Genomic DNA, 14,488 nt, shown 5'->3' with positions numbered 1-14,488 from the left:
GGCTCCTCTTTTAGAGAGGACAGGTTAGTCATGTAGCATAAATTAGTATTATCATTAGTAGCATACACATCAATGATGACAATATTACAATGCATGATAATGAAGGTGAGTAAATATTATTTCGGCCTAAACCTTAAAACCCATTATGGTCTTATTCAGTAAGGTGCAACGTTTACAACCTTGAAGATAGAAATATAGGCTAATGTATAGAGTAAGAATCATGTGTGTTTTACACAGTGCATTTCTATCTGAACGTTTTGTGGCTCTGCATCCTCCTGAATAAGACCCAGAGCAGATAAATCCAGTCATCAGACTGACCTTGGGTGGCAAAGTTGACTCCCAGCAGAGTGGTCAGCACTTTGTTAAAGTTCTCCCCAGTGTACAGGCCCTCTGGTTCAAATCCCTGGCAGGAGAGGAGACAGACACAAAGAAGAAACGTTCAATTCAAAAGCAAATTGCCTGGCTGCTCATATGACTGACTAAAAACAGCAGAGGAAGAGAAGTAGGTCAGAAATCATTAGCAGCAGAGAGGCTTTTCACTGAAAACAAAGCCTTGCTGACTATCACACAGAGAGAAGCCTGACTGCAGCCCAGCAACAACACACAATGGGATATGACTTGCACACAAGACAGAGACATGTTGAATGTGAACCACATTTTTCGTGGCCTAGCGGTTTTGGTAACGAAACAGACGGTTCCCTCCTCATTTGCCATTCGATGCACACTGAGCACTCGCTCGCTCTCTGTCTCCCGGCCTCACAGACAGCCAGCTATCCACTTTCCTCCAGCAGCTACAGTGCCTTGCAAAAGTATTCATCCCCTTTGGCGTTTTTCCTATTTTGTTGCATTACAACCTGTAATTTAAATGGATTTTTATTTGGATTTCATGTAATGGACATACACAAAATAGTCCAAATTGGTGAAGTGAAATTTAAAAAATAACTTGTTTCAAAAAATTCTAAAAAATAAATAACGGAAATGTATTCACCCCCTTTGCTATGAAGCCCCTAAATAAGATCTGGTGCAACCAATTACCTTCAGAAGTCACATAATTAGTTAAATAAAGTCCACCTGTGTGCAATCTAAGTGTCACATGATCTCAATATATATATACATAGACCTGTTCTGAAAGGCCCCAGAGTCTGCAACACCACTAAGCAAGGGGCACTACCAAGCAAGCGGCACCATGAAGACCAAGGAGCTCTCCAAACAGGTCAGGGACAAGGTTGTGGTAGAAGTACAGATCAGGGTTGGTTAATAAAAAAATATCCAAACCTTTAAACATCCCATGGAGCACCATTAAATCCATTATTTAAAAAATTGAAAGAATATGGCACCACAACAAACCTGCCAAGAGAGGGCCGCCCACCAAAACTCACAGACCAGGCAAGGAGGGCATGAATCAGAGGCAACAAAGAGATCAAAGATAACCCTGAAGGATCTGCAAAGCTCCACCGCGGAGATTGGACTGTCTTTAAGACTGTCTTTAAGCCGTACACTCCACAGAGCTGGGCTTTACGGAAAAGTGGGCAGAAAAAAGCCATTGCTTAAAGAAAAAAAATAAGCAAACACGTTTGGTGTTCGCCAAAGGGCATGTGGGAGACTCCCCAAACATATGGAAGAATGTACTCTGGTCAGATGAGACTAGAATTGAGCTTTTTGGCCATCAGGGAAAACGCTATGTCTGGCGCAAACCCAACACCTCTCATCACCCCGAGAACACCATCCCCAATAGAATAGTTATGCACGCTCAAGTTCTTGGTTGTTTCACAATAAAACATATTTTGCATCTTCAAAGTGGTAGGCATGTTGTGTAAATGATACAACCCCCCCAAAAAATCTATTTAAATTCCAGGTTCTTTCGCAAGCCACTGTAAGGTTTCACATTTTAAATAAAACATCTTAAATATAGAATTTGGGTAGCAGGGCATGAGGCATCTGTTCACTATCTAGCCCTTCAGAGCCAGAGCTACTGTGTCTCGGGGGTAGTGCATGGTCTTACCAATGATGAAGCGTGGCCTATCACAACACATTTAGCTCTCTGTTAACCATGTCAAGATGAAAGACTACTGGGGCAGCTTGTAATATTGACGTGTCAATCTGTTGCTTGTTAATTTTAGAGAACTGAAGCATGGATAAAAACATTAAAACAGTTACATAAAAGCTAAACAATCTGACATCTGAGGCTAAGATATGACATATGAAACTCACTTGTCTGTCTCTGTCAAAGAGCCTTGAGCAGGGCCTTGGTAGTATGTAACTCACATATGTTATAACTGTATATTACTGTAGATGTCTATAAAAAAATACGGCAGACTCAGGCTCTATAAATTAAACTATACTGTAGTCGACTAGAACTGGTCAAGTTAGCCCTCAATCTGTTGCTGCTACTTCCCTTTTCTGCATCTCGGTGCAGAAGGAAAAGTTGTGAGAGTGACTGCTCTCTTTCTCCAGTCACATGACAGCCCCATGTGCCTATTTTGGCTGTGGTTAAGAAGAAAACGAGAGAGAGGGTTTCAGCATCACATCACTGACCAGAGCATGGGAAGGGCCGAACTGCAATGGTCCGGAAAAAGTCAAGATTACATTTTACAGGGGCTCTCCAAATCCTTACGGTCGTGAGCTACTGCACTGCCGCAAAGGCTCTAATTATGGAGGAGAAGTGGGATCGCTGCATGAAAGCAGAAGGGACCTCCCAAAACAAAAAACAGGCCAGCCAGCATTTCTCCTACTCAACCACTTGACTTGCAGCAGCGAGCCTGGCTGATTCAATTACTATTTTTTAACAAACCAACTTATGTGATTCGAGACCAGAAAGGACTATTTATAAAGGTTGGGGAGGGAGAGGCATGACTGTCCAACACAGCAGTCACTATACTGCATAGGGAAGGAAAGGACTTCCATCGCCCTCTTATTATTTGCATCATCACTCATTGTGCTGGAAATATGTTAGGCCTGACGGAGAGACTAGTTTAGTGTGGATTCTGCTGAATATGCTACATGCAGACATAAATATCAATGTAACTTCTTAATGTGGCTGAAGGGGGGATCATTTTTGCTTGAAAGGTAGAGAGTACAGCTACATTTCCCATTACTGTTTAATTAACCAAGCAGTGTGATGCATACTGCTCAATGCACACTGCTAAAACAGTAGACAGTGGAGCCTTATTCAAGACAGAAGCAGTCTCAGTTGAGAACCATCAACAAGCCTCTTGTCTGTGTGTTCAGTGGGAGTGATTGACAGCATGCCTACTTAAGAGGGTAGCCCATTCCACAAGGCAATCAAGAGACATGTGACAAAAACATACTACCTGCAGAAGAAAACAATCTGTGCTGAAATAACAGCAAACCAGTTCTAGAAAAGTTAAGATTTTATTGACTGTAACCTGTGTTGACTATATTGCCACAATCATGCAGTATTATTTTCTAACCATGGCTTCACATTTCTCAGCTATGCCACCAGTCCTCAAATAAGTTTGTAGGAAACAGTTTACTAGAGTCTAGAAACAAGAATTCAGCAACCAATTCAAGTCAAAATGTCCAATAGCAACAAACACATGATCATATAGGAGAATGTGTTACAAAAGCATTTCGCTACACCCGCAATAATATCTGCTAAATATCTGCACGCGACCATTAAAATGTGATTTGATATAAGAAAGCAAAACATTTCAACATAAAATAGATTAAACAACCACCACCAACCAACCTCTTTGAAATGACTTACCTCTACTTTTAAGGATGTACATCCTCTCAAAAACTCCTTGATATTGGCGATGCAGTCGGCTTCGTTTCTCGGATCCTGACAGTACTAAAAACAGACATAAAACAAATATATAAAAACATAGCACACCTTGGAGATAAAGATAACGGGTTAATTTAATTTAATTATAGGCGTTGACACAAATTACAACTCAAGATGGGAAAATAAACAAAGTAACAATCCACTGTTTCCTTCCCGAATGTTGGTATATCTTAAAGTTTAGAAAGTAACTGTGGATTCTTCTCCTTCATGTATACATAAACCCACCAGGTCATAAACCCACCACTCGCTCAAGGGGGCAGTCACATCAGGAAACAAGCCTTTGAGGAGGAAGTGACGTGCCGATGACCTCTTGCTTCCCTGTTGCGTTGCATCTTATTTGTCTAGTCAGTGACAGTCATTAGTTTTAAATGTGATAAAATTAATTTAGAAGAGTGCCTACAACCGATCTATGCTAAATTAATCATGTATGTGTTCCTTTGTTTTACGGCCTGCATTCAGTTGGCCTGTACAAAATGCATTACAGTGAATGTCTGGTGCCCCAAATAAATCAACCTGCTAACAGTGAAATGCTGCATATAGATATGCGTGCATGTTGATTGATGGTTATTCTGTACCGGAGCCTACATTTTGTATCACAAAATGCACGTGGAACTTCTATATATATTATTAAGACCACAATTATGAAAAGTTTAACTTGTAGCCATCATATCGTTCTAAAATTGTACCCTAGCTCTTCTCCATGTGATGTGACTTCACCAACATAAACAATAGATGTAAATGCATCTAGCACAGGGGAGAAAACGCATTGGATAGCAGAATGTGCATCAGTCTGAATATATATAAGGATCTTTGGCTACATCATGTGTTTTGGAACATTAGTTACTTTTAAGACTAAACCACCGAGTCGTTTAGTCAACTTCAGAATGCGGAACACTTTTTTCACTTCACAGGAAGTCAGCCTCTTATCCTATACGAACTCAACAATCTTTTACATGATTGATAAATGGCTCATCGTAAAGTTGCATGTGGCCCATTAATTTATTCCATTTTTTTTTTTTTTTTACTTAGACATGTTAAATTAAATTTCTCGAATGGAGATGGGCAATTTCATCAAACTACCCCTCCCTTCCTCTCCAGAGGCGCTGCCAGTATTTTATTTTCTTACGGTTGAAAAGCGTTATGACTTTGTAAATAATACTTTTTTCCGTTTTCACTGTTATGTTGCACTGATAAACAGTGCAGTTACAATGTTGCGCTTACCTTTGGAACTGAGCCGGGCACGAGCCGCTCGATAAGTTTGCACAAGACGACCCCATCTTTCAGAGATGTTTTCAGAAATTCCTCTGGGTCAGCGATGTTCTTCTTGGGTGAATTAAGCACCCCTAATGATATCAGCCACGTAACCGTCTGCTCCTCTGGGTTCATAGCTCCAATTAACCCTCCTTGGTATGCATCCCCGACGAAAGCATAAAGTTACAGAACTCCGTATCAAAATGTTGTTACCCACATCCGTATCACACTTCTGCTTGTATAAACGCCGTTGGCACTAGTATGGGGTACCCCTACTGGTTAATAACAAGCACTGTACCAAGACCTATAGTCATTGATGGGCCTTTCCATCCTTTGCAATAATTGTTCACCTGTACACACCTGGGAGGCACGGGAGGAGAATTGGGAGCTCTGGCTGTGTGCTTCCAATTCCACTACAATAACATCGGGAAACAGACAATAATTTTTTCTGATGGGCTTCACCTTATTTAGCAAGGTAACATTCTATAAATTAGATTTCTGTAGGAGATGCATGTCACAAATGTGGCTCAGCAAACCGAACAGAATCTGCATTCCAATTCTAGTCTAACATCGTAATCAAGTTGCTTAACTCCAGCAATTAATGGTTATTGTGCTTTTGGGAAGGGTATAATTCCTAACCACTCATTGGCTAACTGTCACTGGTCAGGACAGTGTGCAAATGACACCAACCATTCCAAATGTGTTTATTTTAATTGGTGAAACCAGGCATTAGAATGAACTTTCATTTGGGTCTAATTTCTCTGACTGGGTTGTGTCCAATGATGTTGGTTGTTTCCATGCAGGCGCCTGCCACTCTTGGTTCTACTTGGAGCGGTGCCAACACATGCTCAGCACAGGTACCTGGAACAGTGAAGCAAAGCCACTTAAGAGTATATCAAATAAAGTTAACAGCATGTAGCTGTCCACAAGTGTTCTTCAAATGTGTTTAAGAATAATTAAACTCTTCTTTTGAATCAGCGAATTGGTGCTGGACATACCTGTTTAGTTCTCTGTGCGATGGTCCAACAACATGGTCCAACAGGAAGGCTTGAATCACCAATAGTTCCAGAAGATTTCTCCAATAGATCTCATCCTGAAACAAGAAAATATAAAATTAATGTGCTGCCATTTCTTTGATTTTGTATTACATAAAATTGATAACACAACCCGCCAGCTTCCCTTGTAAATAATAAATGGTCCGATTTGATTTTCTCGCTCCCATTCACTTTCCAGTTTGGTTGTTAGGACGTGGCTGGTCTTCCAAGTTGTCTCCATTTGTGAGAATCGGCATGCTTGTGACAAGATGAGCTTTGACTATGCCACTTACTAAAAATTGAAAATTAAATCCATGGTACACAAAAACATCTTAAGATTTCTTATGAACATTGCCCCTTAGTAAAATAAAAATAAACTAATTTGTTGGAGAAAAAAAAAATTGTCTCCGGCAAAGGTGATCTCCTTTTGTGATTCTGCACATTGTTGACAAGTTAGCCATTGACCTTTAACCTAGGTTTAGTGGCAAAGTCATCATTTATCAATCGAAATGTAATTCCTTAAGTTGCTGCAATCAATTTGGTTGACGAGATAAGACTACATAAACAAATTCAATTAACGGCATCGTTTCATTTCATTCCCTGGGGCACTCAGTCGCTCGCACACCACCATTTGAGGAGAGACTAATTTACGGCCATTAAATTAATTTCACAGACGAGAAACAAAAAGGTTTGCTTTGCTTACCAGCTGTTGACACTATCAGTCGTGTTGAAAAGACTCTTGCGTTTGGTTGTTGGGGTCTTTCTTTGGTTAGGTCGTTGCAAGCCAGCATTGTTCGGCTTTATGGTGATGGAGCCATATCCACTGAGAGAAAACTACACTGATAAAGAGTTTGGAAAGTGACATTTGCTTTGTCCTCAGACAACCGGTTGGACAACTGAAAGTACAGGACTGTTAAGTGTTATCTACAAGCTTCACAGTTGTCTGCATATCAATTGAGCTCTATAGTGGACAGAACTTGTAGTTGTGCGATGGGCAATGGGTGTACATTCATGTCAGTTTCTGGTCTCTTTCTGAAAATCCATTAGCGTTGCGAAAGGTCTTTGGTTAAAAACTTTATTAGTGTACGAAAGCCATATCCAAGGGTATAGCAGGACATAACAGCACTAAATGTACAAAAACTAAACACTCATCACTTGGCAACGGTACCATCACATGGGCCGGGGAAATATAAAACAAGTAATTTTAACACTTAAAACAAAAATAAATTGACAGGCTGAAGTTAAACAGCTCAAAACCTAAGCTTGTCCATGGAATTTGACACCCCTAGTATTTTTTTCGTCTCACTATACAAGTAGTGAATGAGCAGGCATTGTGTAACGATAGCTCTGATGTCATATCCAAGTCCATCTCAGTATCTGCTGCGGGCAATTCCTCTATCGACTCTGCTGCCACCGCGGCCGCCACGGGGCGCCCCGCGACTTGAGCCACTGTACGCTTCACGAGGGTAGCCTCTCTCGATTGGGGGTGCTGGCCCCCGCTCCTGCCTGCCCATTCGCTCACCACGGCTAGGAGGGTATGGTTCACTCCGACTGCTGGGGTAACTTTCACGACTGCCATAGCCATCCCGGGAACTGCTGCCATAGTCGTCATAGCGACTGCTTCCGCCACTGCCATTGTAGGATGGTTGTGGGCCCCTTGAGGGTGGGGCGCTGCGTGAGTTACCTGCAGGGTCAATGGGTCAGGTAATTGGCAAGTTTCACTTCACACACTTTGCTGAATTGTTATGAGCCAATCTTTTCCGTGAGTATTTCTTAATGACTATCAATTGTAACTATATGTTTAAATCTCCAATATGCTAGGGATCTGAACAAAACTTTACACTGAACATTTAGGTGCTTTGGGCGATTATTTATCCAAGCTTAGGGGAACATAAAATACGCAATGAAACCCCTTTCAGCATGCCATGTTTTGTTGAGTAGCTGCCTTTTCCTTTTAGAATTCCAGTTGTTCGAGTCGCACATTGGTCACGCGGTTTTTCAGTGAGGTCTTGATGGTTTTGTGAGGGTCGTTTCACCCCCAAAAAACAGACTTATGTGCATGATTCCTTGAGGGATTACTCTGTGACACTGTCGAACGAACAATGACTGGTCAAGAAGCTTTGTTGGACGTTTCCATCGACTCTTGTGATGCATATACGGTCACCAGCTCCCAGGGCCACATTGAGCAGGTTGTGAGACTAGAGCAACTTTTCTCCATTACATTTAAGTGGTCAATCTTACCGTAACCATCGTAGGGCTCTCGATAAGAGGCTGCACTAGGGCGCTCCATATAGCTTTTGGGTTCCCGGCCTCCCCCATAACCATCACTGGTGAAAGGAATGGTGTAACGTTACTTCACATTCATGCCAACGTAAACCTAAGCCAATCTTTAGAGTCACAAGTCAAACATACCTGTAGCCCCTTGACATTGACCCATATTCATCGCGGGAACTGGATTGGGGATAATCCCTTGGCGGATAGTCCCTTGGTGTTGGTGCGTAGTCCCTTGTATCCCTGGAACTCACATATTCCCGGCTAGAATAGCTGTCAAATGGGAAAACATGGTACTTGTGTAAACAAGCAATGTGACAGATTTTCTAAGAACTTACATTCAGAATGTGTAACCAACCACAAACTGGTAGTGAGATATTTGTTGAACGGGCACACCCACCTGTCCTTTGTGCTGTAATATTCATCCCTTGGTGATGGGTAATCATCCCTTCTGGACATAGACTCTCTGCGGGGAGGGGGTGGGCCGTAGGGGTCCCTGTCCCTTGACATGGGAGCTAAAGAAAACAAGATCCCATGTAATCATAAGTCTGTGGCACTACATGCTTAGTCAGTCCTCATAGCAATATGTTCAAGAGGTCCTCACACTTACGTCTGCCCATCGGAGAAGAAGCATGTCTCTTCGGTGGGGGGCCTCCATTACGAATCGGAGGTCCCCTCTTCAGTGGTGGGGGGCCTCTGGAGGAAATCCCTTTGAAAAAGGGTTCTACAATCCCTACGTTATCATAGTAGTCTTTTGGCAGACAAGAAATGCAAATATTAATGGCAAGCTCAGAACTTGAAACAATTTGAAAAGTCAATTCAAAAGACATCAATGCCACAGTTTCATAGCCTATGTACTTATTCCAATTTAGGTGGTTTTACAATAAGACTTTGCATAAATGCCCAATATAACAACCCCTGTGAGTACTTTTGTAAAGGTACCTCTGGATGGTGGACCCCTCATTCCACTTGGTGCTCCTCTAGATCCTCGAGGGCCTCTAGGGGGACCACGGCCGCGCATGGGGAGTGGGCCACGTCTGCCTGCTGACTCAAACTGAGGCTTTGTAGCTTGTTCAACCTTAATTGGCTTACCATCAAGCGACTGAGAAGTAAATAGATTACATTTTTCATTAGAAACGTATACAATCTACAGAAGTTAGGGTCATTTAAGTTAATAAAAACAATACACAACGGTTTACCTTCCCATTCATTTCACGCGCAGCATCCTTTGCATCTGCTGGACTCTCAAAGGTCACAAAAGCAAACCCTCTTGATTTGTTCGTTTCACGGTCTTTCATCAACAGAACTGGAAAGAAAGAAATGTCTACTTAAGTAGTACTCACACAGGAAGTGTACTAAGTTACAAAATATAAATCTGAACTGATACTCTTTACTTCTTACATTTTAGTCATTTAGCAGACGCTCTTATCCAGAGCGACTTACAGGAGCAATTAGGGTTAAATGCACAGACAGTTTTTTCACCTAGTCGGCTCGGGGATTAGAACCAGCGACCTTTCGGTTACTGGCACAACTCCCTTAACCACTAAGCTACCTGCCGCTCCAGGTACTGGTGTGTTTTACCAGCCCATTGCTGATCAAAACCATTTGGTTATTAACGGAATTGCTCACACTTGACTTAATCATAACAGTTTATCCACTAAAGGAATCGAGACATTGCAGCTTGGTAAAATGTACTCTTGAATCTGCCCTCATACAATAGCAAGGGACATAACTATTACCATGCAATGGCAATCCATTTAGTTGGACTCTTGAGTTAGCAAACATCTTTTTAAGTATTGATTGTTAACCAACATTTTTTTACCTTCTACTATTCTGCCATATTTGCTGAAATACTTCTCAAGGGCCTTCTCGTTAGTTTCAGTGTCCAGGCCACCAATGAAGAGCTTCCCTGGTCGATCAGCCTCTGCCATATTTGACTCGGTTTAAGCTATTAAGAGAAAAGAGTACTGTTAGTTTTGACATGAAGGTCCACCAGATCGACGCTGTTTGTGAAACAAATGTGCATGCTTGGACTAGGGCATATTTGTGAAAACTTGTCCTGACCTCGTTTTCGAAAAATGCAGTTAGCCATCTTGGTTAGATTAATATTTAATTCAGATCTACGTGGTGACTTGCTGTTCAAGTACGCCACATTTACCTACAATGACATTGTACATTAGAACGTTACGTTTTAACAGCACAAAATGGCGTCGAAAGGGGAATGAATGACAAGCTAACTAGCATTTCCAAACATCTCTGGCTATTCCTTCCAGCCAGGATATCAGTTATGTTAACTACCTAACAAATAAGCCACGTTACAAACTGGCAAGTTAACAATAAAATAACCAAGTGGGGAAATTGTCAGTTCAAGTGCATTTAGTAAATTAACAAGAAAAAAAAAACGAAACTGTGGATTCATTCAACAAAGCTCAAAATGGCGACTGGTTGGCTAGCTGTTGTGTTGGTACATGAAACATATCTGCGTGCATAAATGTATCGTTAAGCGGGTTTTTATAAAACATTAAAGTGTGTTGGCTGTTTAATATCTGCAAAACAGACACGCCATTGTGCACTCAATACATTTGAAAAGTGTCTAACACCTACCTTTTAATAATTGCACGACGCGCTCGAGCCTCCTCCAGGAAAATGCGAAACGACGAATGAAACGTACACTGATCACGTGGTATCACGCGTCATAAAACTTGTTCTAACGACGAACAACTAGAAAAAACGTGAATAAAAATTAAACAAATAACCAAAACAAAGACAACGTTTTCTAATCAGGGATCAGTGTGCAAAAGTTATTATAAAGACATACGGCTTGTTTAGAATTAACTAATTTCAAAGATTGCTTGTACAATGTAATCTCATTCAAAAAGACTACAGAGGGGTAGTTTAAAAAACAACAACATTTCAAATAAAATAAAATAAAATTGTATTGGCCACACGCGCCGAATACAACAGGTACAGACATTACAGTGAAATGCTTACTTACAGCCCTTAACCAACAGTGCATTTATTTTTAATAAAAAAGTAAAATAAAACAACAACAAACAAAAAATGTTGAGAAAAAAAGAGCAGAAGTAAAATAAAATAACAGTAGGGAGGCTATATATACATTTACATTTTAGTCATTTAGCAGACGCTCTTATCCAGAGCGACTTACAGTTAGTGAATACATATTTTTTTATACTGGCCCCCCGTGGGAATCGAACCCACAACCCTGGTGTTGCAAACGCCATGCTCTATCAACTGAGCTACATCCCTGCCAGCCATTCCCTCCCCTACCCTGGGCCAATTGTGCGCCGCCCATGGATTCGAACCAGGATCTCTAGTGGCACAGTTAGCACTGCGATGCAGTGCCTTAGACCACTGCGCCACACAGGAGTACATATACAGGGGGGTACCGGTGCAGAGTCAATGTGCGGGGGCACCAGCTAGTTGAGGTAGTTGAAGTAATATGTACATGTGGGTAGAGTTAAAGTGACTATGCATAAATAATTAACAGAGTTGCAGCAGCGTAAAAAGATGGGGTGGGGGTGGGGGGGCAGTGCAAATAGTCTGGGTAGCCATGATTAGCTGTTCAGGAGACTTATGGCTTGGGGGTAGAAGCTGTTGAGAAGTCTTTTGGACCTAGACTTGGCACTCCGGTACCGCTTGCCGTGCGGTAGCAGAGAGAACAGTCTATGACTAGGTTGGCTGGAGTCTTTGACAATTTTGGCTGGAGTTTTTTGACACCGCCTGGTATAGAGGTCCTGGATGGCAGGAAGCTTGGCCCCAGTGATGTACTGGGCCGTATGGTTGTGTATGAAATATGTTTCCATAATAATCAAATTATTGTACAAAAATGCAACATTTCTATACTACATTAGGAAACCAAATCTGACATTATAAATTAAAGTAGGTATAATAACATCATTACATATCACAGTATTGAAACGCATCCCAACAGGTTTTAGTGAGTTGAGGTCAAGAGAAGTAGTTGTGTGCCTCAGTTGGTAGTGCATGTCACATGTCATTTGCAACGTAAGGGTTGTGGGTTCGATTCCCACGGGGGTCCAGTACGGGAAAACAGTATGAAATGTATGCACTCACAACTGTAAGTAGCTCTGGATAAGAGTGTCTGCTAAATTACAAAAATCTATAACATCAGAGTTACAAAAAACTCAATGGTCAAAGTTAAATATCTGTCTTAAGAAATTATTACATGGGTAAATGTCATTCATTGTTTTGAGATGAACAGAACTTCTTTAGCAATATATATATATGTATATTTTGTACTTTTAGCCCCCAATTGGTAGTCCCATCGCTGCAACTCAACTACCGACTCGGGAGAGGCGAAGGTCGAGACGACGCTGGGCCAATTATACGCTACCTCATGGGTCTCCCGGTCACGGCCAGCTGTGACACAGCCTGGGATCGAACCCGGGTCTGTAGTGACGCCGCTGTGCCACTAGGGAGCCCCTATAGAAATCTTAGTAAAATCTTGTAACATATATTTCCTTTTCAAAGGTGAAGGGAAACACTCAGAAGTAAAAATAGTTCTTTGTTATTGCATTTTTTATCTAAGAATTAACATCCATCTATAACTAATGAAAACATCTGTGGTACTGCAGTAAAATAAGTCAACAATCCTTTGATTAAAAAGGCATTGCTTGTAGAATTGCCTTAACTTCACGCCAGTTCGATACAGCTACAACTGGAAGTGATTTTCGTAGCAGGCTAGGAGAGCATTTTCCTAACATTAATACAATTATTGTAACCTGCTACGTTAATTCTCCCAACCTGCTGTGTAAGGTCTCCTAACCTACTATGAAAAAGTCACTTCCGGTCGTAGCTGTATCGAAGTGGCGTGAAAAGAGTGTTTCTCTTTTCCATGGTGGTGTGAAAAATCAGCACAGATAGTGCTATCTTGGATCCTTGGGGCTGTCCTTCCCTAAACCCTACCCTTATCCTAATCTTAACCCTTAACCATAACATTAACCATCTATAATCTATAAATCTCTGCTAGGCAAATCCCCGCCTTATCTTATCTCATTGGTCACCATAGCAACACCCACCCGTAGTATGCGTTCCAGCAGGTATATCTCACTGGTCATCCCCAAAGCCAACACCTCCTTTGGCCGCCATTCCTTCCAGTTCTCTGCTGCTAATGACTGGAACTAACTGCAAAAATCTCTGAAGCTGGAGACTTATCTCCCTCACTAACTTTAAGCATCAGTTGTCAGAGCAGCTTACCAATCACTGCACCTGTACACAGCCCATCTGTAATTAGCCCACCCAACTACCTCATCCCCATATTGTTATTTATTTTGCTCATTTGCACCCCAGAATCTCTATTTGCACATCATCTTCTGCACATCTATCACTCCAGTGTTAATACTAAATTGTAATTATTTTGCACTATGGCCTATTTATTGCCTTACCTCCATAACTTACTACATTTGCAAACACTGTATATAGATTTTCTATTGTGTTATTGACTGTTTTGTTTATCCCATGTGTAACTCTGTGTTGTTGTTGTTTTTATCGCACTGCTTTGCTTTATCTTGGCCAGGTCGCAGTTGTAAATGAGAACTTGTTCTCAACTGGCTTACCTGGTTAAATAAAGGTGGAGAAAAAAACTAAACAAAAAACATAACTCTTACTTTAACCATTTTAAATGTCAACTTCAATGGGATAGGGATGTCCCAAGGACCCCAGATAGCAAGGATCCAGAAACAACCTTGGCCTCCTGCTGTTTTTTATGTGCATGTCATGTCATGTTTTCTTAAATCTGATGGGCTATTCAGCATACTTTCTAAATAAGACATACAAATATAGAACATTGACAGCATAGAAGAAGAATTTAGGTAGCTTGCTAAATTTCAAATAAAATGAGTTACAAGTTACCGAGAAGACCACAGAGGTATAAAGGAACTGAGAAGAATATGCACCTAGGCCTGAGTGTCAACAGCAGGATCCAGACATGCTACATGTGAAGAAAGTGGACTTTGTTGCTGTTATAGCAATTACATTTTAGTCATTTAGCAGACGCTCTTATCCAGAGCGACTTACAGTTAGTGAGTACATTACTTTATTCATACTGGCCCCCCGTGGGAATCGAACCCACAACCCTGGCGTTGCA

General features: G+C 41.3%; 2 protein-coding genes across 5 annotated transcripts in view; both read right to left on the bottom strand.

Moving 5' to 3' along the window:
• Window positions 1–7,047, bottom strand: part of LOC121543145 (rho guanine nucleotide exchange factor 6) — a 28,016-nt gene extending 20,969 nt beyond the window's left edge. For 2 of the 3 annotated variants that reach the window (XM_041852853.2, XM_041852857.2), the window contains exons 1-5: window positions 6,794–7,047; window positions 6,055–6,149; window positions 5,027–5,917; window positions 3,728–3,811; window positions 319–403 (exon numbers count right to left, since the gene is read on the bottom strand). In XM_041852853.2, coding sequence (XP_041708787.1) covers window positions 319–403; window positions 3,728–3,811; window positions 5,027–5,191 — 334 coding nt within the window. In that variant the 5' untranslated portion in view covers window positions 5,192–5,917; window positions 6,055–6,149; window positions 6,794–7,047. Of the gene's footprint in view, window positions 1–318; window positions 404–3,727; window positions 3,812–4,030; window positions 4,098–5,026; window positions 5,918–6,054; window positions 6,150–6,793 lie in introns of those variants that run through there. The other variant, XM_041852864.2, reaches the window with a different exon arrangement.
• Window positions 7,048–7,151: 104 nt separating this feature from the next.
• On the bottom strand, window positions 7,152–11,073 carry LOC121543167 (RNA-binding motif protein, X chromosome-like). 2 transcript variants are annotated; one of them, XM_041852872.2, is made up of 9 exons: window positions 10,966–11,073; window positions 10,184–10,309; window positions 9,561–9,667; window positions 9,304–9,463; window positions 8,972–9,112; window positions 8,762–8,876; window positions 8,503–8,634; window positions 8,332–8,417; window positions 7,152–7,774 (listed from the first exon to the last, which is right to left on the bottom strand). In XM_041852872.2, exons 2-9 carry the CDS (start codon window positions 10,290–10,292, stop codon window positions 7,461–7,463), a joined length of 1,164 nt encoding a protein of 387 aa, XP_041708806.2. In that variant the 5' UTR covers window positions 10,293–10,309; window positions 10,966–11,073; the 3' UTR covers window positions 7,152–7,460. The 2 variants fall into 2 exon arrangements, with proteins under 2 accessions (XP_041708806.2, XP_041708814.2); XM_041852880.2 differs by having other exon boundaries at window positions 8,972–9,085.
• Between the last annotated feature and the right edge of the window lie 3,415 nt (window positions 11,074–14,488).

This window comes from Coregonus clupeaformis, chromosome 3, assembly GCF_020615455.1.
Source record: "Coregonus clupeaformis isolate EN_2021a chromosome 3, ASM2061545v1, whole genome shotgun sequence".
Lineage (NCBI taxonomy): Eukaryota > Metazoa > Chordata > Actinopteri > Salmoniformes > Salmonidae > Coregonus > Coregonus clupeaformis.
The sequence above is the reverse complement of the archived record's forward strand: the minus strand, read 5'-3'. Positions and strand labels throughout refer to the sequence as shown.